This window comes from Telopea speciosissima, chromosome 10, assembly GCF_018873765.1.
Source record: "Telopea speciosissima isolate NSW1024214 ecotype Mountain lineage chromosome 10, Tspe_v1, whole genome shotgun sequence".
Lineage (NCBI taxonomy): Eukaryota > Viridiplantae > Streptophyta > Magnoliopsida > Proteales > Proteaceae > Telopea > Telopea speciosissima.
Window position 1 is genome coordinate 40,304,389 of NC_057925.1, and position 26,649 is coordinate 40,331,037.

At 40.2% G+C, this 26,649-nt stretch overlaps 1 protein-coding gene across 2 annotated transcripts in view; it reads left to right on the forward strand.

The window, feature by feature from the left end:
- Nucleotides 1–1,047: 1,047 nt before the first annotated feature.
- The window catches only part of LOC122642075 (polyadenylation and cleavage factor homolog 4-like), a 46,440-nt gene continuing 20,838 nt past the window's right edge, over nt 1,048–26,649 (forward strand). For both annotated transcript variants that reach the window (XM_043835489.1, XM_043835490.1), the window contains exon 1: nt 1,048–1,461. In XM_043835489.1, the coding sequence (XP_043691424.1) occupies nt 1,048–1,461 (414 nt within the window). The remainder of the gene's footprint in view (nt 1,462–26,649) is intronic.

Consider the following 26,649-nt stretch of genomic DNA (forward strand, 5'->3'; position numbering starts at 1 on the left):
CAAATGGCCAAGGTTCTCTGAAGCACACAACACCCATCAAAACATATGTAATTGTCAAAAAATTTCTAACTAGATTTGCCATTTTCCTTTACTAATTACATATTTTGATTTTAGGCAATCAGATTACTGAGTGTTAATCAATCAAAAATCATTATGAAAAATTGAGATAGATACTTTAACTGCGAAAGAGAAAGATTCAACATGGAGAGCTCTACCCTACAATTAGGGCATCATATAGGCGATTAGGTTTCTGATTAGATAAGAAATAGATGAAGGAACTTAAGGGAACGAGCTTACCTGCTTAGAGAGAATGCCTGCTTCCTGGGGTTGGGCAACAATAGAGAGAGAAGAACAAGAAGAAGAAGATGACCACGATGGTTGCAACAACGACTTGGATGGTGGTAGCCGTTGGCTGGCTGCCTTCGTCAAGGAAGAGGCTGAACGAGAGGGGTGGGACCATAGGATGGGGAGTATGATGAAATGACGAAAATGCTATTTTCAATGTCAATTTGCAAGATAATTATGAGATTTTAATAAAAGAAAATGAAATGTCTAATTTGCCCTATTTAATTGATCCCTCGATGCCCGTTAATTATTTTGTATTAATCGATGACCAGTTTGTTATTTTTCCAAACGTAACCCACCCTAATACATGAATAATAATCTTATCTGATACCTTGTTGTTTTGAAATTTTTTTTTTATTTTTGGGTAAATGTTTTGTTTTGATTAATGCACAGCATATATTAGCAACTCCCTATGTCTATCTCTTTGTCTACTTTCACAATGGCAGTTGGCTGAAGACGCTAGCATGCATACACTACGCAACCTGACAGAAGAAATGAGTCGGTTCAATCCAAAAATCAGTTTACTGCCCGGTTCGGTTTAAATTACGAAGAACGCATGACAAAAAAACCCCAATTGTAGGCAACAGTTGTGTGACTCTCTCTCTCTCTCTCTCGCTGTCTTGCTCTCTCTCTGGTTATGCTCAACTCTCCTTCTTCAATGGCGAATACAGGATCAACACAAAAGCCCGCTTGTGCTCGTCCATGAAAAACAGAAGCCATAGATTCTTGACCAATCAAGCCATGGAAAAAGAGAGATTCGTCCCCTCCAGAGAGAACCCTAGAGATTTAGGGTTTCTACCAGAACGTGGGACGGGCACCAACAGCAATATCAACAACATCAAAGGCATGCCCAATGACATTATCCAGAAGCCTCTTCCCCCAATTCTCGATCGGTTTAGGGCTCTTTTGAGGGAGAGGGAAGAGGAGTTGAGGGTATCCGACGATGATGATGTTCCGGCGCTGAGCGCTGAAGAGATTGTTCGACTTTACGAAGTCGTTTTATCAGAGCTTACTTTCAATTCCAAGCCTCTTATAACCGAGCTAACGATAATCGCCGGAGATCAGAGGGAGTACGGCGAGGGAATTGCTGCTGCAATTTGCGCCCGGATTCTCGAGGTATGTTGCAATATGGAAGCATTGGAACTAGTGTTTGAATTATCATGAGTGCTGTTTGCATTTGCATTGAAGTCTTTATGTTTCAACCTCACCTGAGTTTTAAGTATGTACTTTCCCCCTCATCCCAAGGGATTTCAGTCTCCTAGCTGCGAGTAGGATTCTTCATTGGTTTCTTTGTTGTACTCTTGTTTTCTTTTTTCTCAGCAAAGATGAGTAAGTGGAAAGCTACAATAGAATGCGTTCATTTCCCCCTTCATGTGGGTTGTTCGGGTCTCCATTATCTTCCTTCTGAAAGTGAGATGAATTTTTCTTCCCAGATTTAAGTTGAGAAGTAAAAGAGGGGAGTCTTAAACTTTTGAGGTTCATTTCTTGTCGAATGATTGCAATTTTGAACTTTGGATGGATATTTCAAATGTTCGATGGTTTATTGGGAGTGTTTAATTTTGAGTTCATTTTCGGGAACAGAGATTCTGTTCAGGAGAATTTATTAGATCATGACGTTTGAAATCGTTAAGAACTTATCTGAATTGAGAAACCTTGGACTTCCTGAAATATTTACTCTTAGTTTTCCCTTGACAATGTCATATTGAGTTTGAATCATTAGATCCCCGGCTTTTCTAATGGATGAACTTGTGTTTCCACTCGGTCCTAGGGTTCTGGTATCTTGGTTAGATACTTATTGCATGGTACTGAACCAATTACCAACATCATGTTCTTTGTCGGGGTTAGGAAAGGTTTGGCATCTGGAAAGGGCAATCTTCCCTGCAGTGTAAGCCTGCAAAGGATGGTGGTGCAATCTCAGGGTCCGAAAACCGTACTCGGATCTCTTATGTGCCCACCCAAGTAAGATAAGTCCAAAAATAGAAGGGCAATGACAATCTTGTAATAACCAGAATTTCCTAAGGGTTAATTGGTAGGTAATGAAGATAGAACCTAATAGGTATTAGATTTATTGTGCAGGGATGAACTTGGAAGCAAAGTTAAGACATGGGACATGAGGGAATAAGTAGTAAAGGAAGGGGTATATTAGGAAATCTAATAAATAAGAAGAATAGCAACTCACGATTCTTCTTCAACCTTGGTTACAGTAGGCAGCCTAGCTACATTAACTGATCTGCTTGTGGTCGATCCAGCTACTCAACTACAACTCTAAATCTCAAGAAGAATCAAGAGTATGTTCGTATTGCCCACACCTCGTGGATCGAAGCTTCAAAATCCCCAAACCGCAAGCATCAGTTGAATAAAGAAGCCCTGAAAGAGCTCCAGGTGGAAAAACAGAGCCAGTGAAGGTTCTGAACTTAGTTTTCTAAGGAGGAAGGTTTGTATGGGGATGAAACCCTGAGTTTTGATGTCGCCTAGGGTTGGTGAAACTACGCTTAAAAGATGGGGAGATAAGAAGAAGGGGTGTGGGAGATTAGCTCACAACTGAAGGGTTGCTGCTGTGCGCCAGAACAGGGTATGGGAAAAGAAACAACAAAGGAGGAAGGAGAAGAAGTTACCCGAGAAGGGAAGAGAATAGCGAGGTGGGGGGGTTAAAAATGATTGACCAACTTGACCAATAAGCACACAAACACTCATATAGGTAAGGCTGCTACCAAACTTAAAATTTCATTTGAATCTCAATCTTAGTTTTCCTACATATTACAATGAATATAAAGAAGACTTTATTGTATAAAAATAGAAACCTAACTAAATTGAAACCAACTAATGTAGTCCTAGATTGGTAGGAGACCAACTAGGAGCCAGTTAACCTAGATCTGATATGAACTGGTGGTCCAATAAGGTCAAAATTAGGGTTAGGGTTTGAGGTGTTGGTTATGCTAGGTAGGTGTAGGGGAGTCTATCAGTGAAGGCCCCGAGATGTTTTAATGAATGGAAGTGTGTAAACTTGAATAGGCAGCCAATTAGGGTTAGGGTTTGAGGTGTTGGTTATGCTAGGTAGGTGTAGGGGAGTCTATCAGTGAAGGCCCCGAGATGTTTTAATGAATGGAAGTGTGTAAACTTGAATAGGCAGCCAATTAGGGTTAGGGTTTTGGGTTTTGGAAAAGAGGAAAAGAGGAAAAGATGGATTTCTAGGGTTTGGCTGGACAGAAGTTAACCAAACTTGAATGGTTTTCTTAGGAGGGTATGAGAGATAATCGGTCATATATGTAGACTGTTTTGATGGTTGGTTTGGGCTTGGCAGAAATTAGGGTTTTGGGTTTTGATTTGAGATGGGGGAAATTAGGGTTTCAGTGGTTGGGATGGGCAGCAAGGGAGATCGAGTTCTCCTTATGGGCAGGGCGTGTTGTGGATGAAATTTGATGAAGTTCTGATGGCTGGTTAGGTCTATGGGGAATTTAGCGTATGGGAAAGGATTAGAGGAAGAAGGATGGGGATGTGTCAAACTTACTGGGGAAAATTTCACGTACCTCGCCTAAGGTTTGCCTTAATTATACTTTCACCCATTAGGTTTGGAAAATTTCATGTACCTCCTCTGCGGTAACAAAAACACCCACTCTATTAACTGTAGACGTTAAACGTTAAAATTGTGTTTTAATTGACCAAAATGCCCTCATCTTCCCCAAATCGTTTCCCTAAAACCTGAAACCCTAAACCCATTTTAGGGTTTCAAAACCCCACTGCCGCCTTTAGTGGCGACCAAACAAAGGGCCGACAGTCTGGATGTTACTGGCGAAGGATTGCCGTGCTCTGGCGACTGCGTTGCTGACGTCAGATGCTCGTGAAAGTGGACGGCGACCATGAATCAAGGGAGAATCCCTTTTAGGGTTATGAAACCAGATTGCCGCCTCTTGCGGTGTTTCAAGCAGAGGGCTGGCGGCCTCAAGATCACCAGCGACCTCAATCCCAATGTTAGTTGCCGGTAAACCCAAGCGGCAACCAGGCATGGGCTAAGGATTCTCTCAGGCTTCAGAGGTCCCTCATCTTCTCCAAAACTTGCAACTCAAAATTTTCCCTACTTTTTCTTCTTCAACTCCGTTCATATGTTTGTAGTTTTAGAGCCGCTTGAACTCTCCTACAGATCAATCTGTGGTATGGGATCTGAATTTTGGGGCTTGGGATTTGGGAGAGTGTGTGGGTATTTAGGAAATAGCTGTGGGAGACGCAAAAAGAGAAAGAGATCTTCAGTCTTCAACGCCCAAAACTTCATCTACATAATCCAATCTCCAGTAACTCCAAGTTTGATGGGTTTCAAAGAATAAAACCCACTTCTTAGTTCTTGCTTTCTTTCTCAAACAGAAACCAGGTACTTCTTTGACCTCCATAATTTCGTTCTTCTCCATATTCTTTCAGACACTACTTGAGGTTTGATGTAAACTGGTTGTCTAAAACCAGCCGCAGGTGTAGGGATTCTTCCCTACACCAGCATAAGTAACCATCTGGTAGGTGTAGGGGAATTTCCTACACCAGCGGCAGTCATGGGGTTGTTAGGATTTAAATTAGTCTTTGTTTTCATTATTATTTATTTGGTTGTAATTCTAAATTAGGATTCCTAGTGCAAGTTTGAATCCTAATTAGAAGTACTAGTTAGCATTCCTATTTCTATGTTGAGTCCTAGTCATGTTATGAGTCATAGTTAGGATCTACTTTCTGTCCAGCCTTGAAGGCTATATAATTTAAGAGCTCAATTGAGCCCCCCCACGATTTATGAATAAGAAAACTTGCTTTTATGCATCCACTGTCCTGAGATAGGCTGTGAAGGTGAGGCGGAGATAGCCTTCACTGTCTCTCTCCTTTGAGTACACTCAAGCTTGTTTAAATTCTGCTACAGCCGAGCATTGCAGCCTTCAAGTATAGTTGCTGGAATTTGTTGCAAGTCCCAGGATCCTTCATTCAGCAAGTAAGTAAACATCCCAAATCCCAAACCCTTCTTCTCTTAATCTTCTAAACCAAACCCTAACATCCCTCCATCTCCATGCATCACTTCCATAACCTAAAACCTGCCCAACCTGAATCCACCATCAGAAACAGCCCAAACTTGGACTGAAGCTCCCTCTCACTGAACTCGATCCAAGCCCCTGCCCACAATACCCATTATAAACCCTAGATTCCTACATTATTCTCCTTTTCAGAAACCCCAAACCCTAACCCTAATTTCACTATTTACCTAATTCTACCCTAGCCAATCCCATTAAACCCTAACAGATCCTGCTTCTGGTTCTAGTTGGCTTTATCCCCATCTAGGATTACATTATTTGGTATCAGAGCGAAGCTATGGGTTCTCCAAAATCAAGTGATCCAATCACTCTACAGCAACTGGCTGAGATAGTTAAGGTTTTATCTGAAGATGTGAAGGCCATCAAGCAACAGGTTGATGTACTGTCACAACAAGGTCCTACTGCACCTCCACAACAAATACCACAAATTGAAGATGCTGCTTCATACACTGACAACCAACATCCAAGTAGGTTACCACAGAGGGTTCCCACACAACACACATGATCAACAACAATTCTGCCTATGAAGAGGATGAAGATCACGATGGAAATCAATATTACCGTGATGATAAGCATAAGGTAAAACTGGATCTAAAGGAATATAATGGGAAACATGACCCTATTGCATTCCATGACTGGTTAAGTGCTCTAGATGACTACTTCAAGTGGTTTCGGTTGTCTGAAGACCGAAAGATGCAGCTGGCCACTACTAAGTTAACTGGAGGAGCTAGAGATTGGTGGCATACACATGAAGCCAGGATGATTCGTCGTCACCTGGAATCAGTTACTTGGGCAGCTATGAAAGAGGTTCTCAAAGAGAAGTACTTACCTCCTTATCGGAGGCGTTTGCATGATCAACTGAACACTATACAACAAGGTACCTTAACAGTTGAGGAGTATATTGATAAATTTAATGACTTGCTCTCACGTACGGGTGTAGATGAGAATGATGACCAGCTTATATCCCGTTTTAAGTTGGGATTGAGGATTGACATTAAAGACAAGATGGGCGTGGTTGAAATATATAATCTGAATCACTGTTTTGAAAAGGCCAGGGATGCTGAAGATTTAATCAAAGCTGCCCCACGAAGGTTCACACTGCAGTCCGGTGATATTAGGAGAACCTTTACTCCTAACAGATCTAGTGGCTTCCCTACCCGAGCTCCGCCAACTACAGAGGAAAAAGGTAAGGCACCCATGGGTAGTCAAACACCTAACAAGTATTTCCATTGCCAACAGGATGATCATTATGCAAGGTATTGTCCACAAAGAGGGAAGTCCAATTCAGTGATTGCAGCTATGGAAACTAGTCCAGATGTCCAAGTGTGTGACCCACAGTTTAATAACAATTGGGCCGTTAATGCTGCCCTTGAGGGAGACGACTATGATGACACTTTGGAAGACGAAACTTATGAGGAAAATGTAGTAATCCGCATTCTGGTTGCTGAATCTAAAGGAGAGGATTGGCGTCGACATTGCATCTTTTATACATTGATGGATAGTGGGTCAGCAATAACATAAGTGATCGCGGACAGCGGTAGTTGTGTCAACGTGGTTTCTAAAGCTTTGTCATTGAAGAGAAGCTTAAAGCTGAACCTCACCCACAACCATACAAGGTATCTTTACTTAATAATGATACTTTAGAGGTTAATCAGCGATGCTCAGTGCCACTTAAAATTTCTGGTTACGAGGAGAATGTCTGGTGTGATATAATTCCTATGATTCTGATTGATGTCTTACTTGGGAGACCATGGTTGTATGATAACAATGTATTGACGGGAGGTACAAAAGTCAGTGTTTCTTTGACTTCAAGGGGAAACCACTGGTTCTCAACCCACTCAATATACCATTGATGAAGCTAAGGCTTAAAGCTGCCCAGTTGAAGCGACAACAGGTTTTGAAGACTATTGACAATAAACAGCCAATGAAAGGAGGATCAAGCAGCAAGGTACCACATGCTAGTACAAGTACTATTAAAGCAAAACCCATGGAGCAACGACTTCTGTCCCTACCCCACTGAGAATTCCTTACTACCAGTGAAAAGACAGGGTTGATATTAGCCTTGGTCATGAGAGCAGTGTCACCAGCCGCTACTACTATTCATCCCAAGCCCATAAAAGATCTACTTGATGACTTCTCAAATCTAGTACCAGACGATCTTCCGGATGAGCTACTTCCTATGAGGGATATTCATCATGCCATTGATCTAGTACCAGGTTCGGTGCTACCAAATCTGCCTACTTATCGTCTCAGCCCTACTAAGCATGCCGAGCTCAAGAGACAAGTGGATGACCTGATTCGCAAGGGGTTTATTGTTGAGAGCATGAGCCCATGTGCTGTCCCAGCATTACTTATTCCAAAGAAAGATGGTACATGGAGGATGTGTATTGATAGCAGGGCAATAAACAAGATCACCGTCAAGTACAGATTTCCTATTCCAAGACTTGACGACATATTAGACATGCTTACGGGTGCTTCCATCTTTTCGAAGATTGACTTGAAGAGCGGATATCATCAAATTCGGGTCTGCCCATGGGATGAGTGGAAGACTGCTTTCAAGACAAAGGATGGTCTATATGAGTGGAAAGTGATGCCTTTCGGTCTCACAAACGCTCCAAGCACCTTCATGCATGTAATGACACAGGTACTTCGTCCATTCATCGGCAGGTTTCTTGTGGTTTACTTTGATGACATTCTTATCTATAGCCACACCACTGAGGAGCATCTCGATCATCTGAAGCACGTGATGAGAGTGTTACGTATAGAGAAACTCTTCATCAACCTCAAAAAGTGTTCTTTTATGTTGCCTAAGGTTATCTTGGGTTTATTATATCTTCAGAAGGGGTTGAAGCTGATCCGGAGAAAGTGCAAAGCATAGTCGATTGGCCAGTACCACACACCTTGACAGAGGTTAGGAGTTTCCACGACCTAGCATCTTTTTATCTGCGTTTTATTCAAAACTTCAGTGGCATCATGTCACCCATTACTGAATGCATGAGGGAAAGTAAGGGCAAATTCCAGTGGACACCGGCTGCTACCAAAGTGTTTGCATTGATCAAGCAAAAGATGACCGAGGCACCTGTTCTACGGCTCCCAAACTTTGATGTCATATTTGAGGTGGCTACAGATGCATCCCATGTTGGGATTGGAGGGGTTCTCATGCAATCAAATCATCCCATTGCCTTCTATAGTGAGGAACTCAACGATGCTAAGCGGCGTTATTCTACCTATGAGTTGGAGCTTTATGCTGTGATCCAGATTCTAAAGCATTGGAGACACTACCTTGTGGGCAAAGAATTTATTCTATACTCTGACCATGAAGCCCTTAAGTATCTCCATTCTCAGTGATCCATAAGCAACCGCCATGCTAAATGGATCGCCTATCTCCAAGAGTTTAATTTCGCTCTGAAGTACAAAGCAGGCAAAGAGAACCAAGTAGCTGATGCACTAAGTAGGAAAGTACTCACCATGTCCACCTCTTCTACTCACAGTACAGGCATCAAACATATCAGAGATGAGTACACGGCTGATGCTGATTTTTCTCCCATTCATACTACATTACAGCAAGGCGGAACTGATGCCAAATACTCCCTATGTGATGGATATCTCTTCTTAGGGACACGGTTATGTATCCCTAACACGTCCCTTCGGCAGCACCTCATTAGGGAGCTACATGGAGGTGGCATGGGAGGGCATTTTGGCATTAGCAAGACATATGCTGCAGTTGCTGATTTGTATTATTGGCCACATCTTCAGCGGATCTCCAACAGGTGATACAGCGTTGCCGTGCTTGTCAGCTTGCCAAGGGTAAGAAGTAAAACACGGGCCTTTACACACCTCTTCCAGTGCCTCATGCACCCTGGTTACATATTAGTATGGACTTTGTTTTGGGTTTACCATTTACACGAGAGCGTCATGATTCTATATTTGTGGTGGTGGACAGGTTTTCGAAGATGGCTCATTTCCTTCCCTGTCGGAAGACATTTGATGCAAGTCACATAGCCAAACTCTTCTTCAAAGAGGTGGTACGTATTCATGGGCTATCCGAGTCCATTGTTTCTGATCGTGATGTGAAATTCACTAGCTATTTTTGGAAGACCCTGTGGATGAAGACCAATACCAAGCTGAAGTTCTCCACCGCCTTTCATCCTCAGACAAATGGGCAGATTAAAGTGGTTAATCGCAGTTTAGGCAATCTCCTCAGATGTCTTGTTCGTGATCATGAGAAAGATTGGCCTTCTATCCTTGATATTGCCGAGTTCGCATACAATAGTTCTATCAATCGAACCACTGGCCGTTTTGGGTATGCAACCCAAGAGCCCCGTGGACGCCCCGTGGACTTGCTCCCTCTTCCTCCTCATGTTCGTGTTAGTGTGGACGCTGATGAGTTCCTCCGCCACATCACCGAGGTCCATACCGACGTTCGCCGACGCATTGCTATTAACAATGAAGGATACAAGGCAGCAGCTGATCGTCATTGCCAATATGTGGAATTCCCACCTGGCGAATTGGTGATGGTTCGTATTTCTCCTGAGCGACTTCCTCCTGGAGCCAATCATAAGCTCCATCCTCACAAGATGGGTCCTTTCAAGGTGTAACAACGCATTGGGACCAATGCCTATATGCTCGAGCTCCCCCCTTCCATGAAGATTAACAATGTTTTCAACGTGGCTGATCTCACCCTCTATGTCGGTCACCATTCGAGCGAAGGTGATATTGAACATGCTCTTCGCCTCCCCTAATTTGTCACCCCTACTGCTAATGTTATTGAGAATGTGCTTGACAACAAGTTTACTACTATGCGGGGTGGTCGTGGCTATTATTACTCTTTCCTTGTTAAATGGAAGGATTGTCCTACCAGTGACAGTACATAGATTCACGTTGACGACTTCAAGCGCCTTGATCCGGATCTATATGAGCTCTACATGTCTTTCATCCATTCGTCAAAGACGAATGTTTTTAAGAGAGGGGGAGTTGATGTAAACTGGCTGTCTAAAACCAGCCGCAGGTGTAGGGATTCTTCCCTACACCAGCATAAGTAACCATCGGGTAGGTATAGAGGAATTCCCTACACCAGCAGCAGTCGTGGGGTTGTTAGGATTTAAATTAGTCTTTGTTTTCATTATTATTTATTTGGTTTTAATTCTAAATTAGGATTCCTAGTGCAAGTTTGAATCCTAATTAGAAGTACTAGTTAGCATTCCTATTTGTATTTTGAGTGCTAGTCATGTTATGAGTCATAGTTAGAATCTACTTTCTGTCCAGCCTTGAAGGCTATATAATTTAAGAGCTCAATTGAGCCCCCCACGATTTATGAATAAGAAAATTTGCTTTTATGCATCCACTGTCCTGAGATAGGCTGTGAAGGTGAGGCTGAGATAGCCTTCACTGTCTCTCTCCTTTGAATACACTCAAGTTTGTTTAAATTCTGCTACAGCCGAGCATTGAAGCCTTCAAGTACAGTTGCTGGAATTTATTGCAAGTCCCAGGATCCTTCATTCAGCAAGTAAGTAAACATCCAAATCCCAAACCCTTCTTCTCCTAATCCTCTAAACCAAACCCAAACATCCCTCCATCTCCAAGCATCACTTCCATAACCTAAAACCTGCCCAACCTGAATCCACCATCAGAAACAGCCCAAACTTGGACCCAAGCTCCCTCTCACTGTTTGGGAAACTCGATCCAAGCCCCTGCCCACAATACCCATTATAAACCCTAGATTCCTACATTATTCTCCTTTTCTAAAACCCGAAACCCTAACCCTAATTTCACTATTTACCTAATTCTACCCTAGCCAATCCCATTAAACCCTAGCAGATCCTAGTTCTGGTTCTAGTTGGCTTTATCTCCATCTAGGATTACATTAAGGTTTCTTTCTTAAGGCCGACCATATATGGATTCCGATGTTCAATCGCTGCTTAATAAACCGAATTAGTTATGGCCATTTTTTTGATCAAGAAATTCAATCCTGAATGCTTAGATTAAATGGGTCTCCTAGTTTGAGTAATGGATTTCAAGTAATTCTCCTTTTTTGAAGAAAAATGGCTCTCTTTTCTATAGTTCCTGTTTTGTGGTGGTTCGAGGACTCAAGGTTTTTATTTCAATCAATCAGCATTTTTCTTCGGCAGAGATAGTTTTAGAATTCATGTGTGAAAAAACTAGCTCTCTGACACATATAAATGTCTTTCTGCTTCAGCTTTTCTTTCATGTTCAAATTCTTCAGCATTAATATCTTCATTTGGTTATCGCTGCTGTTGAAGATGGTGGTGCAGCAGTGTTTTGCTTCAACTGAACAGGGGCGATTGTAGGCAAATTAATTTATCTTCTGGTTGTCTCAACTGAAGAGGATTTGCAGGCAGGTTGCTACTAGTAGCAACGTTACAGAGATCGCAGGTGTGATGTGGACTTGCAGGTTCGAGCGCAGGTTGAAGAAAAAAACTAGAAATTTTTTTTTTGAGATATGGACTCGGTGGAGCTATGGTTTGTAAAAGAAGAAGAATAAGGACATTTTACACCATCAAGGGTATAGTTAGCAACTAACGTGTACAGTTAACGGAGTGGGTGTTTTTTTTACTTAGTTTGAACCTTAGGGGAGGTACGTGAGGTTTGGAATCCAAACCTCACAGGTGAAAGTGTAATTAAGGCAGACCTCAGGGGGGAGGTACGTGAAATTTCCCAACTTGCTGTAGTAGAAGATTACTCTTGGCAACAGCTTGTTTAAGGATGAAACTTGAATAAAAATTGAATCTTTGAACTTGAATAAAAACCAGATCTTGAACTTGAATTTGAAAGTAGAACTTGAGAAAAACCACTTGGGCTTGACACCGCAATGTGTCAATTGGGTCACACACCAATCCCACCAGCTTTGATCATACACTAAGCAGATCTTCAATAGAAGAAAGGTTGTAGCAGCTTGCAAGAGCAGATTTCATAAAACAGTGAGGTTAAGAGGAGCCTCACGGTTATTCTTTATTTATATTGGCCAAAGGCCTAAATTCCTATGCAGCCTAGGAATAGGAAATCTCAGGCTGAGTCTAAATACAAAACACTCCCTCTCTAAAATTTGTGTAGAGGTGTGAACCCTAAAATATAACTTAAGTTAAAAAGATTCTATTATAAAATCACTTAAATTGGACCAGTGGTTCAACCGGTTCAATTTAAAACACTAAAACATGAAAATAAACTAAGTACAGAGCTAATCTTGTATGCAACCTAATTACTCATATTTTAGGCCCATAAAAGTGGCCTATTACATAAAAAACCCATGGGATCAAAGGGCTCAACATGTATATCACCTAACCCTAGACTTATTTCTAAGGAAAGAAGCCCAGTTTGGTTATAAACTTGCATCACCAACTGAAAGAAGAAACAAACTAAAATAGAAATTAAATAACCCCAAGCAAAATCCCCTACGTATCTACTCAAATTCATAAAATAAATAAATTTTGTTTGTTAATCCCAAATAATCCGTAATGAATCCAACATCTGATTGTATCAACTCTGCTGGTCTTAAAACGGAGTCGAGTTTAGTCGCGAACCCAAGATACCTTTGTAATTATTCCGACGCTGAGGTGGCACGTATCTCGAGGTAGATGAACGAATTGTGACTTCATGAGTAGGGAGGAGAGAGTGATCCATAATTGGAGGAGGGGAAAATTGTTGTCGCCGCGGCATATCCTTCAATGCATGAGGCAACATAAAAAACATATTGATGATGTTCCATGCACCATAATAGAGAATACCAACATGTCATTGCCAAGGTCACCCTAGAAGAATGTCGTAGTGCGCCAATGAGGTGACTAGGCAAGGCACTTGGTACTGTAAGGGCCTGAATTGCAAGTGTACTCGAACTGCTGCAGTGGCTTCTTCTCGAGTTGTAGGTCCAAAACCTCACACATGAATTTTATTGAAAGCTGCTTCTGTGGAAGGTTGTGTGCTCGAACAAAATCAGCAGAGATTAAATTGGCTTTGACCCGGTATCAACAACTGTATGAACATCTGTAGAACAGGCACCGTATAGAAGAATACCCTTTTGTCTGAAAAAGGGGAGCTTTATCAACTACTCCATTTGAGAATGATTTAAGACTAGCAGAGTGAACTTCAACTTTATCATCATCATCCTCTAAAGGATAAGGGTATAAATTTTCATCATTGTCATCCTTCTCTATTGATTGTTTCTTTTCTACATTTATGGGGCGACACTTATTGGGACATTATTACCAGAATGACTTATGTAAGACTAGAACCTGAATAGGTCTAATCCCAGGGATGATCGAAAAAGAAAATCTCCAAAGAACAAGAAAGAGAGCAATGGAAATAAAAATCATATGAGGGAACCAAAAGAACAACGGGAAGTAAAAATAAGGGAAACAAGAGAACAATGGGAAGTAAAAATAAGGGAAACAAGAGGACGATGGGAACTAAAAAATAAAGGAAAACAAGAGAACAATGGGAAGTAAAAATAAGGGAAACAAGAGAACAATGGGAACTAAAAATAAGGTAAACAAGAGAACAATGGGAACTAAAAAATAAGGGAAAACAAGGGAACAATTTCCTTGGTTGAAGTAACAAATAAAAAAAAAAACCACAAATTTGTAACCTGTTGAAGTAGCAATGATCTTGATGTAATGATCTTCAAGAAATCAATGTGACAATCTGTTGAAAGAAATCCTAGCAGCTTGTAGCAATCTTAAACTCAATTAGGATTTGGAATCAAGAACCGATGGAAGGGGATGGGGGAAGGGAATGGCTATCTCAGCCTGGGCATCTCACCCAACCTATCTTTGGATTTTTGGATAGGCTAAAGCCAATATTTCATTAATCTAATTTGTGTACCATGCTGGCCTCCCTTACAAACTTATATAGAAGGCTCAAAAATAGACTTAGACACTAAAAAGGAAAGGCCTAACCCTATCCTTAACTAATAAGGTAACCTAAATTGACTAGGAAAGTGAAATAATAAAGAAAACAAACTCAAAATAGGACTCTAACTAAACTAAGGAAGTAAATCTCGTTTTCGTATTTTCTACCCATATTTTAGGCTCATTAAATTGACCAATTACAAAATAAACCCATGGAATTATAAGCCCAACACATATATAACCCAACCCAAAGTTTATTTCCACTAAAATAAGCCCTTAGTGACTTATCTACATCAATGACCTTTTGCCACAATTACGCCACACAATGTTCTTCAACCAATCATTGCCTCTGTTAAATTCCGGCTTCTTTTCTTCCACTCTTCGGGGTTTAGGCTTCTTTTCTTCAATCTGTAGTGGAGGTCTATAGACTGAAGGAGTCTTGAGCATATTCTTCAGGTAACTAAACTTTTCTACAACTGTCTTGGCATAAGCTACTACCACGTCAACGAACCTGTAATCAGTGTTGGCCAACTCTAATTGAATCTCCGTACTTATCTGCTAATATATCTCATAACCCGTTGTTGGTCTGTCTCTTGAAGTCGGTATCTCGATGATAATTTATGGAACTCTAGAGTGTAGGTATCCACATCCTTGTTGCCTTGCTGAAAATGGAGTAGTTTGTGAAACAATACCTTCTCGTAATGAATTAGGAGGAACGAATTTCTCGTTCAGAATATGCTTCATGACCTTCCAATTAGTAATGGGTCCAAGTCATCTGATAAGCCTCGAGTGTAGTACATTGTCCCACCATGAACATGCATACCCAATAAACTTGTTGAGGATGAGTTCACACTTTTTCTCGTCCGAAAAGGAATTATAAGCGAAAATGCTTTCAATCTTGGGAAGCCAATCAAGAAATTCCTCTGGCCCCTTTTCACCATTGAACTCTAGAACCTCAACTTTGATGCCATAGTCCCTATCAGAAAATTGTTGTATGATGTCCTGAGGTATAACTGGATCAGGTTGATACCTTTGAGGTGTATCTTCGATCCGTAAGGTATGGAACTATGGAGCTGTTGTAGATGTTCCTGCTTCAACTTGTTTTTCGGTTCTCTTCATAAAACCAAGAATCTCTTCCATAAATTTGTTAAGTTTAGCCTCATTTCTCTCAAGCTTGGCCTCACTCTTTTGTTGATTTTCAGCCAATTCTTGATATAACTTGTGCAACTCAGTGTTGGTGACGTGACCACCTATCATGGTTAGTAATTGCCAGAAATTTGGCTTTGATGCCAATTTGGTGCAATCCCAAGGTCCGAAAACCCTATTTAGATTGCTTATGGGCTCGCCTAAGTAAGATAAGTCCAAAAGTAGAAGAGCAATGGCAATCTTGTAATAATCAAAATTTCTAAGTGTTAAATTTTTTAGGTAATGAAGATAGGACCTAATAGGAATTAGATTTATTGTGTGAGGATGAACCTGGAGGCAAAGTTAAGACATGGGACATGAGGGAATAAGTAGTAAAGGAAGGGGGATATTGGGAAATCAAATAAATAAGAAGAATTACAACTCACGATTAGTTCATGGTAGGCAGCAAAGCTACAGTAATGAAACTCCTTGTGGTCGATCCAGCTACTCAACCACAACTCTAAATCTCAAGAAGAATCAAGAGTATGTTGATATTGCCCACACCTCGTGGATCGAAACTTCAAAATCACCAAACCGCAAGCATCAATTGAATAAAGAAGCCCTGAAAGAGCTCCAGGTAGAAAAACAGGGCCAGCAAAGGTTCTGGACTTAGTTCTCTAAGGAGGATGGTTTGTAGGGGGTGAAACCCTAGGTTGTGATGTCGCCTAGGGTAGGTGAAACTACGGTTAAAAGATGGGGAGATAAGAAGGGATGTGGGAGATTAGCTCACCATAGTTATCAAGGCGGCAAGGCGACCACGACATTTGAGGGCCTTCTTAAGCGCCTTAGCGATAGGGCGGCCGCAAGGCGTCGCCTTGGCGAACAAGGCGTTCTAGTGTTCTATTTTTTTATATAACCATTTTATTTGGCACGAATAGCATATTAAAAATTATATAATTCTACTTCTTTGCCAAATAAACATTAAAGAGTCAAACCAATGCGAGATATTCATAAAAAAAAACAAATTAACAAACTAAGGTCATCATATTATCATAGCAATATAGCATATAAATATGAAACAATTTTATAAATTTTTAAATATAAAGCATAAAGGGTTGGTAAATTATTATACTTCCCTCTATGATGCCAAAATGAATGCTTAGGCAGTAGACCCTAAGGTCATCCACTATATTTCTACTCATGTGACCCTGTCATAGTTATCTAGGCGGCGCCATGGCGTCCAGGCGGTTTTAGAGGGTCTAGGCGGTTGGACGCTTTAGTGTGTAACAGAAAGGCGAACGCCTTGGACAGCAAGGCGTCGCCTTAAGCGCCTTGGGACGCCTTTTTTCTGGGCGGTCGCCTTAGACCCTTTTTTTGGTTTACTTTTGTTTTTTAATTTTTTTTATGTTTTAATAAGATATTCTAATTGGAAATATCTCATTGGGGGTGTATTTTTAGTTCCATGTTCTGAGAAGCATGGAATCATAAGTAAAAAGTTAAAACTTAAAATAAAAAAAAAAAAAAACCTAAAAAGTAACTTATCAAATAGAATTCCTTCACATTCCAAAATCGAAAGAACAAAAAAAACGAAAGAGAAGAAGCTGCGGCAGCGGCAGCGGCGACTTGCAGCGGCGACCTTGAGACTTCCTTCGAGGCTTCCCTGAGTTCTCTCTCAATCCTCAGTCCTTCGACCCCTTTATTTCCGAGTTGCGAGTTGTGACATCTCAATATCTTATTCTCAATCTCCAGAGAAAAGAAGCAGCGGCAGCGGCAGCGGCGACTTGCCGGAGATGCAGGCTTGCAGCGGCAACTTGAGAGTTGAGACTTCATCACTTCCCTCTCAGTCCTCAGTCCATCAAGGTTTCTAAAATCTGTGCCCTTCATTTCCGACATCTCATTCTCCATCTCCACCCCCACCGGTTTCCGGCGACATCCCCTGCCTCCACCCGCAAGTATTGTAATTTTGTGCACTTATGCATTCTTTTTTTTTCTTCTTCTTCTAATATCCAAAGTCCAAACCCTTTTCTTCTAACCACATCTTTCTATTTCTTCCTTTTGTAGCGGAAACCAGCTGTCATCCTTTACTCCGGCGACAAATTCCGGCCAGCAATGCTGTAAGTTAGTAAGTGTTTTGATTTTTTTTTATTTTATTTCAGTTCTTCGTACTCCCTTTCTTCTGGTCTATTTTGTTAATGATTAAAGATAAGGTGCTGAATCTGCTGTTTCGTTGCCCATAATTTTTCTTTGAAAAGATAAGGTGCTCCTACACCTGACTTGTATATTTATTCCTTCAATCACCAGAAGCACCTTTTTGCTTCATCCATCCCTTCGGCCCTTCCTAATTCTATTGGCAATATCCTCTTTAATTTCCTCACACTGTGGATGATTGAACGAAATAAAGAAAATGGGTTCTTGGGGCATCTCTTGGTCATTTATGCAATTAATTTTCAGGATGCATGTGCAAATAGTTTGGATAAAACTTTTAATGCTATTACAAACATGAAGGGAACAGATATTTTGTTCATAAATATACAAGTCAGCTATAATTTTTCTCCCCTTCTCCAACCATGCTTTCGGATGTCATATGATTCATATTTCTTAATTAAACCTTTTGCATAAAAAAGGTGCCAATGTTTGTGCTGTTGTAGTACTTCTAGTCTTCTATTAGAGTATTAGTTCTATATTTTTAATTTTTTTTCTATTTTCTATCATTGTAGACAACTAGACATCAACTCTTTATACATGGTCAATGTTGATGGTAGAATTATATAATTTTTAATATGCTATTTGTGCCAAATAAAATGGTTATGTAAAAAAAAGAACACTAGAACGCCTTGTTCGCCAAGGCGACGCCTTGCGGCCGCCCTATCGCCAAGGCGCTTAGGAAGGCCCTTAAACGCCGTGGTCGCCTTGCCGCCTTGATAACTATGGACCCTGTCAATCAATACTCAATAAAAGAAAACATAAAATAACTTGAAATAGTAAAATGCCAAAATTAAGTAATCATTAAAGCTTAAACATTCAAATACTTAAAGTGAAGCAAAGTCTAAAAAAAACCATCCAAATTCCAATACAAATTGTTCAATAAGTACTTCACTACTTTAAATTTCAATCCCAATTAAGTATATTTAAATCATCTTCTTCCTCCTGTTGATTGCCCACAGCATTATTTTGTATACCAAAATCATCCTCATCATTTTCATCATCACGCACATCCACTTCCTCCAACTCCCAACCTGAACTCCAGTTCGTCATCTGAAGACTCCTCACCCCTCCCCCTACTACGCCTTGAATAAGAGGCAAATGTGGGAACCGCTCTACTGGTTGATGGTCCAGACCTCCTTGCCCTATTGGCGCCATGAAACGATGACGATGCTCCAGTTACTGTTGATACAGTTCTCCAAGTGAGATCATCCCCAGGATGAACTAATTCATCATCTGATACGCTAGTCATCTACTCACTACTCCAATCTAGATCATCAAGCACCAGTGGATTAGAATTTCTGTTTTGTTCCTTTTTTTCTTGGAACCTTACTTGAAGACGGCGGTTATATTGGATGTAGACAAGATCATTTAAACGTTGATGCTCTAACCTATTCCTCTTCTTGGTGTGGATCTGAAGAACAATTAACAATATGCAAATATCACTTTTTATTCCTTAAATCATTCTTTCATAAAACTACACAAAAAACAAAAAATAAAAAATAAAATTAACTTAGTACTAAAGTACTCAGTTATTCACAAACTCAAACATGCTCCAATTGTACTCATAACCAGAAGATGAGCAACAAAGACCAATTAAGCGCCTTGCAAGCTTTGTAAGCTCAAGTGTAGAGCTTCCATTTTTTTCCACCAAACGACTATAAATATATATTTATATAAGAAAATATATAGATTAAAGTAAAATCAACATACAAAATACAAAGTGCAAACAAGTGAAACAACTAAACAATATAAATTAAAAAGAAAATTATTTACTAGGATTCAACTTGTCCCTTTGTCTAATCGCCATCTCCTTTGCAAAACTTCCATTACTTCCAGTATAAGCAGCAGATTGTCCATTGATCTTGTCTTGCAAGATTGTATTAGGCACCATCCTTGCAAGATATCATTAAAGGCATCATTTGCTTTATGCATCAAGGAGTTGGCTAAAGATTCATCTGATTCATTCTCAATTGCATTAAAGTACTTACTTGGATTGAGGAGAAATGCAGCCAAATATATTAGTCGCTCCATCTGACTTGTCCAAAGCCTATCAATAATTTTTATAATCTTCTTCCATTTTCTTTCTATGTCCTTAAAATTTGATTTTATGTTCTTCTTTGCCTCTTCCATTGCAATATATATTTCAGGCAATGCAGGCCTCTCATCTCCATCTACTATCCTCAATACTTGAAGAAGAGGCAATGATGCTCTCAAGCAATCTTACACACCATTCCAGAAAGGTGTGGAAATAACAATTTCAACAATTTGCTTCCCTGCCTCTGTATGTGACAACTTAGAACTCTCCCAGTGATCAGAAAGAAATAATTTCCTCAAACTATCCTTATGCTTCAATAAGCTCTGAAGTGTTAAAAATGAAGATGCAAATCTGGTTGCTCCAGCCCTCACTAAGTCTGCTCCTGTTGTATGTACCCTCATAGCTTCAAGAAGGCGAGTATGCCTATAGATGAAGCTTACTAATTTTTCTCCCTTTCAGTATCACAGACTTGTATGTTTTTATATTGCCTATCTCCTCCATTATAAGGTCTTGGCAATGAGTTACACATGGAGTCCAATACAACTTCTTTCTTTTTTCCATTAATAACCTTCCAGCAACAACATTATTGGAAGCATTATCAGTGACTTCTTGAACCACATTCTCCTCTCCAATCTCCTCAATCTTACTATCAAGGAGCTCAAATAACATTTTTGCAAATTGTATTTGACTTGATGCATCCACAGACCCCAAAAAAATGTCCCCTCCGTACTGTTGACAAGAAAATTAATTAAGTGCCTTCCTTTCTTGTCTGTCCACTCATCAGATATGAGAGTGCACCCTTTCTTCCAAGAGATTTTGTGTTTCTTTTTTATTTCATCAATTTTTTCCTTCTTAGACTTCAATAGAGGAACCCTATAATCATGAAATGAAGGGGGCTTGAAACCTGCCCCATACTGTCCAATTGCCTCAACCAACTCCTCAAAGCTCCTTAGCTTCAATGCATTGAATGGAACACCGCTTTCATAAGCCCACCTTGCAAAGTAAGAACGAAGTTTATCTCTTTTCTCCTCTGATCTCATACGGTTCTCCATTGTAGTCTGTTGGGGACCTTTACCGTGCCTTTCTGCAACAACCTCTTCAGGAGTCCGCCTCTTGACATGAGCATCCATGGGACCCCTTACTTGTTATTTGACTATGGTGTGAATGACAACTTTCTTTTTTTTTTTTGAAGTTGTTCCAGAGTTTGGATAAGGCTTGAGGCCCCCCCCCCCCCCCCAAATCCGACTCTACATGCTCTTCTTCGGTCCCTTCCACAGGTAAATCTTCACCACCAACATCCAAATTTTCCATCCTCCTCTTCTTGTTTTTCAAGATTGCTTTTCTCATCTCTTTAGCAATTGTTGCAGTTGTCTTTGTGCACTTGGCTACATCTCCAGAGCCACCAATCAAGTGTTGCTTCAATCTTTTTATTCCTCCCTTGGTATCCACCCCACAAAGGATACACTTAACACAATTCTTGTCTTCTAAATTAGGCCAGTATCCATACCTCCACCCAGGATCATTAGACTTAGCCTTCCTTTTTGGATCCTTGCTTGGATCAATCCCTGACTCCGTTGTAGTTATATTTTCAGCCCCACTACTACCACCAACATTGGCCATTCTACTCTCTTTGTCTGATGTCTAGTCGTCTACAATGACAGAAAATAGAAAAAAAATTAAAAATATAGAACTAATATAAGACTAATAGTATTCCAAATTTCCAATCATCCAATGATCCAATGTGTATAAAACTTAAAAGGTATTAAAGTAAAGAAAAAAAACCTTAACAAAAAAAAGTAATCAAACTATCAAAGTAGAGTCAATGATGACACAAAGTCACAAACTGATGATTTTGAAGTCATCATGGCAGCCAAGCGAAAGGGCCTGTTGAAAAAGTTCAAACTCAGTACTATTGTAGTACTACAACAGCATAAACAATATGCACCTTTTTTATGCAAAAGGTTTAATTAAGAAATATGACATCCTAGAGTAGGTTCTTAAGAAATTCTTTCATTTTTAAGGCTTGAAATCTATGAGAACAGAAAGTACTGTTGGAAAATATTGAGATGGAGCTGTTGAAACTGGCAAACAAGGTCAGGTTCATACTTGGGGTTGTGAATGGGGAGATCATTGTAAGCTCTAGGAAGAGAATTGATTTTTCCTGGAGCTGCACAAGCAAGGTTTCACTTCATTCCCAAAGAAAGGCAAGACTGTTGAACTTGCGGAAGAAAAAAAAGAAAACACAAAGATAACCGGAAGAAAGGGAGTATGAGAAGAACTGAAGAATTGAAGAACTGAAACCAAAAAAAAATCAAAACACTTACTGCTGGCCGGAATATGTCGCCGGAGTAAAGGAAGACGGCTGGTTTCCGCTGCAAAAGGAAGAAACAGAAAGATGTGGTTAGAAGAAAAGGGTTTGGACTTTGGATATTAGAAGAAGAAGAAAAAAAAAGAATGCATAATTGCACATTGCACAACAGTACAATACTTACTGGTGGAGGCAAGAGATGTCGCCGGAAACCGGTGGGGGTGGAGGCTGGACTCTGGAGATGGAGATGTCGTTGGAGAGTGGAGAGTGGAGAGTGGAGACCGTGAGAAAGGGGTGTAGAAATTTAAAACTTGTTTAGAAGGGGAAAAAAACACTATACTATTACTTATTGAGTTACTGTCAAGGCTGGAGATGTCGCCGGACGCAGGTGGAGGACCGGAAGTTGCTTCTCTCGCCAGTGGGGGGTGGATGCTGGAGATGGGGGTGTCGGTGAAGAGGAGAGGTTAGAAAAGGGAAAGAGGTTTAGAACTTTAGATTTTAGAAGGAAAAGGGAGAAAAAAAATACACGATAATTACAGTTAGCCTTGCCGGACGCCGGTGGAGGATGGGGACTGTGAGGGAGGATTGAGAACTTGAGAAGGAGTTAAACTGTTGAAGGACTGAGGTCTGACTGTTTGAGCTCTGAGTCTCTGACGGAATCGCTGCAAGTCTCCGCGTCGCCGGACACCGGTGGAGGATGGGGACTGAGAAGGAGTCGAAGCCTCGAAGAGTCGAAGGACTGAGGTCTGACGGAGTTGCTGCAAGTCGCCGCTGCTTCTTTTTTCTTTCGGTTTTTTTTGCTTTTTGATTTTGGTATGTCATGAAGGTGAATCGATTAATTCGATTTGGTAATTGGTAATTGGTAATTTGGTATTTAGGTTTTGGTTTTTTATTTAAGTTTAACATATGATTCCATGCTTCTCAGAGCATGGAACTAAAAATGTACAACCAATGAAATATTTTCAATTAGAATAACTTAAAAATACATAAAAAAAGTTAGAAAACAAAAGTAAACAAAAGAAAAGGGCCTAAGGCGACAGAAGAAATGCGTCCCAAGGCGCTTAAGGCGACACCTTGGTCTCTAAGGCGCTCGCCTTTGTGTTGTACAATAAAGCGTCCAATCGCCTAGGCTCTTATAAACCGCCTGGACGCCATGGTGCCACCTAGGTGATGCCTTGATAACTATGTAGCTCACAACCGAATGGTGGTTGTTGTGCACCAGAACAGGCCAACAGGGTATGGGAAAAGAAACAACAAAGAAGAAGAAGAAAGGAGGAAGGAGAAGAAGTTACCTGAGAAGGGAAGTGAGTAGAGGGAGGTAAAAGCGGTCGACCAACTCGAGCAGCAAGCACAAAAACACTCATTCAGGTAAGGCTGCTACCAAACTCAAAATTTCATTCAAATCTCAATCTGAGTTCTCCTACGTATTACAGTGAATATAAAGAAGTCTTTCTTGCATAAAAATAAAAACCTAACTAAATTGGAAACCAACTGAAAGAAGAAACAAACTGAAATAGAAATGAAATAACCCCAAGCAAAATCCTCTACGTATCTATTCAACTTCCTAAAATATAGAGAATAAACTAAACTAAATATTGCATGTTAATCCCAACTAATCGCTAATGAATCCAACATCTAACTGCATCAGATGGAAAAAGCTTTGCTTGGCACAGGCCTTCATGGTACGTGACTACGTGGATGTTGGCAAAAAAGTATTGTGTTTTGACTTTTGACCACAATTACTTAATGGCCTGGCTTGATGTGCTTCTATCTTCAGTCATAATTATTTTGTTGTCTCCTGGTACTTACCATTACATGTAGTTTCTTTATTCTGAATTTGGCAGTGTTCAAGGATCCTAAGTTCATATTTCCAAATGTATGTGTCCAAGCTTGATGCCTATTCAGATATTTGCGTGGGCTGGAGTACAAAGTTGGCTAAGATTCACAGAACTTACTAGAATATACTTGAAATCTCACAAAAGTTGTTGAATAGTGCATATGATGCAGTCCTTACTTGTGCATCCGTGTATCTATGGAGCTAATTTTATAGCTTGATTTTATAAGCACATTAAGTGTAGTTTAGGTCTTACAGTCCTTTTTTGGCTACTCCAAATAGAGAATATGATGGATAAAGATTCTTTTTAGTTTCAATCCAGTGAATACACAATTTTTGGCTTCCAGTTTCTCTTTTTATACAATTATCATGCAAAATTACTAATGCAAACTAATCCTGAACCAGGGAATTTCAGTGGGTGATTAGCTTGTGATAGGATTATAGGTAAGGAATAAGAACCAGAAGAGAAAATTGAGTAACTCAACCAAAACAAATCTGATATGTGCATACAATTCTAGTTGATTGCTCTAATCAGTCAACATTACAAGTCTGTGAAAGATGATCTAAATCTGATGGACATATTTAGAGTAATGAGGCAAACTCAATGATGCAGATTCATCACCGAAATAACCTTGTTTTATTAGGAATACGTCTAGGGCAATCCCATGGGTTTTCAATGTAATAGCTCACTTTTATGGACCTAAAGTTGGGGATACATAGGTTGCATATGGGATTAGCTCTATACTTAGTTTATTTTCATATTTAAGTATTTTAAATTGAACCAGTTGAACCACTGTCCAATTTAAATGATTTTAGAATATTTTTTTAGAATAAAATCATTTTAACTTACGTATATTTTAGGGTCCACACCTCTCCACAAATTTTAGAGAGGGAGTGTTTTGTATTTAGACACAGGAATCCTAGGCTGCATAGGAATTTAAGCCTTTGGCCAAAATAAATAAAGCTAACCGTGGGGCTCCTCTTTACCTCACTGGTTTTGAAAATATTGCAGCTGTCTGCAACTTCCTGTTCTTCAAGAAGACTTTTGTCTTGTGTGTGATCAAGACTGGTGGGGTTGGTGTTTGATCCAATCGACACCTTGCGGCGTGAAGCCCGGGTGGTTCTTTTGAAGCTCTCCTTCAAGTTTCTTGATGATTTCTTTGAAGTTCTAGTTAAAGATTCAATTTTTATTCAAGTTTCTGTCCAAGATTCAATTTTATTAAACTTTTGCATTCAAACAAGCTGCTGCCAAGGATTCCCTGCACAACAGTAAGTTTGAAACACTTCCCATCCCCGTACTACCTCTTCTAATCTTCTACATGCCCAACCCTAACTGTCCCCCTTTTATTTTTCAATTTCCCCTCACCCACAGTTCTGTCCAGACATAACCAGCCATTAAAAACTCACCAAACTTAAACCACAACATCCCTAGTAATGTAGTCCTAGATAGACAAAGGTCTACTAGGAGCCAAGTGAACCAGGACCTTCCTAAACAGCTGGCTGATTGGGCAGAATTGGGGAATTAAGTCAATTCTAGGGTTAGGGTTAGGGTTAGGGTTAGGGTAATGACTGAGTGTGATAGATGGTAAAGCTAGGCAGGTCTAGGGGAAGCTAAGAATGAAGGTTTAATGTTGTTTGAATGAGAAAATAAAAATCAGAAAATTAGGGTTAGGATTTTGGGTTTTGGGAAAGATGAGAGTGATGGGATCTAGGGTTTAGACTAGGAATTAAGGCAAAGGGCTAAGGTCGAGTTCTGTATTGACAGGGAACACCACTCGGCCAAGGTATGAGGCTGTGATAATGGCTGGAAGTGATGGTTCTGAAAGTTCTAGGGTTTTGGGCTTAATGAAGATTGGGGGAATTTTAGGGTTTGAGATAGGAATGGGGGCAGAACTTAGGATCGAGTGGAGGGACTACTGTGGGGGTGTTATGCTTGAAGTTTGAAAGGATTTGGATGGTAAAATAGGGCTGGACAGTCTTTAGACAACCTAGGGTTTAATGGGGATCGATTGGGAATAAGTATGGTTTAGGTTGGAATGTAAGAAGAAGGGGAATGCTAAAACAGTAAAATAACTTACTGGAGTTGCAGGTTCTTCAATGGCAGCTTGAAGACACTTAGAAGCAGGACCTCCCGATCTACAAGATGCAAGGAGTCGATCAGAGTCCACCAATCTCATCGACGTTGATATTACTCACAAGGTTGCCTTGATATTACTCACAAGGTTCACTCTCAAAGGAGCATGGCAGCAACATTCATAGAAGCAAGCATAATTGAATTTTGAAGTTTGAATAATGTGGGGGAGCCTTCCCACGATTTTATTAATATAATAGGCCTAAGGCCCAAGTCCTAAAGCTATTACAATTTCTCCCTCTTCAGAAATCGTGGAGGGGGGGGGGGGGTTCTAATTAAGCAACTTAAAACAATTAAAACACTTGAATTTAAAAAGATTCCTAAGTAACCAATAGGATATAAGAGCCTATCAGCCAATAGGATCATTACACTTAAATTGAACCAAGTATAAACCGGTTCAATTTAAGTTTACAATTAAACTGAAAAAAAAAACTAAGTATAGAATAAACTGAAGCTAAAATAAACTAAGTATAAAGCTGAACTAAGGCTCCTAACTATGGCCCTATGATTAGGGTGGCTTCTTCAGCTCGTGGAGGCTTGGATCTGCATCACCCAACCTACTCCGTACACTCGATCCTCACTGTTGCTCCATCCCACTTAACCTAACCTTAGATTCCATCATTCCATTCAAAATTCCAAAAACCCTAATTTCTGTTCAGCTAGATCCAACCATCAAAAACCCATCAGACTTTGGCCGATTGTCCCTCTCCTTACTTGGGAAACTCGATCCAAAGACCTTCCCCAAATTCTT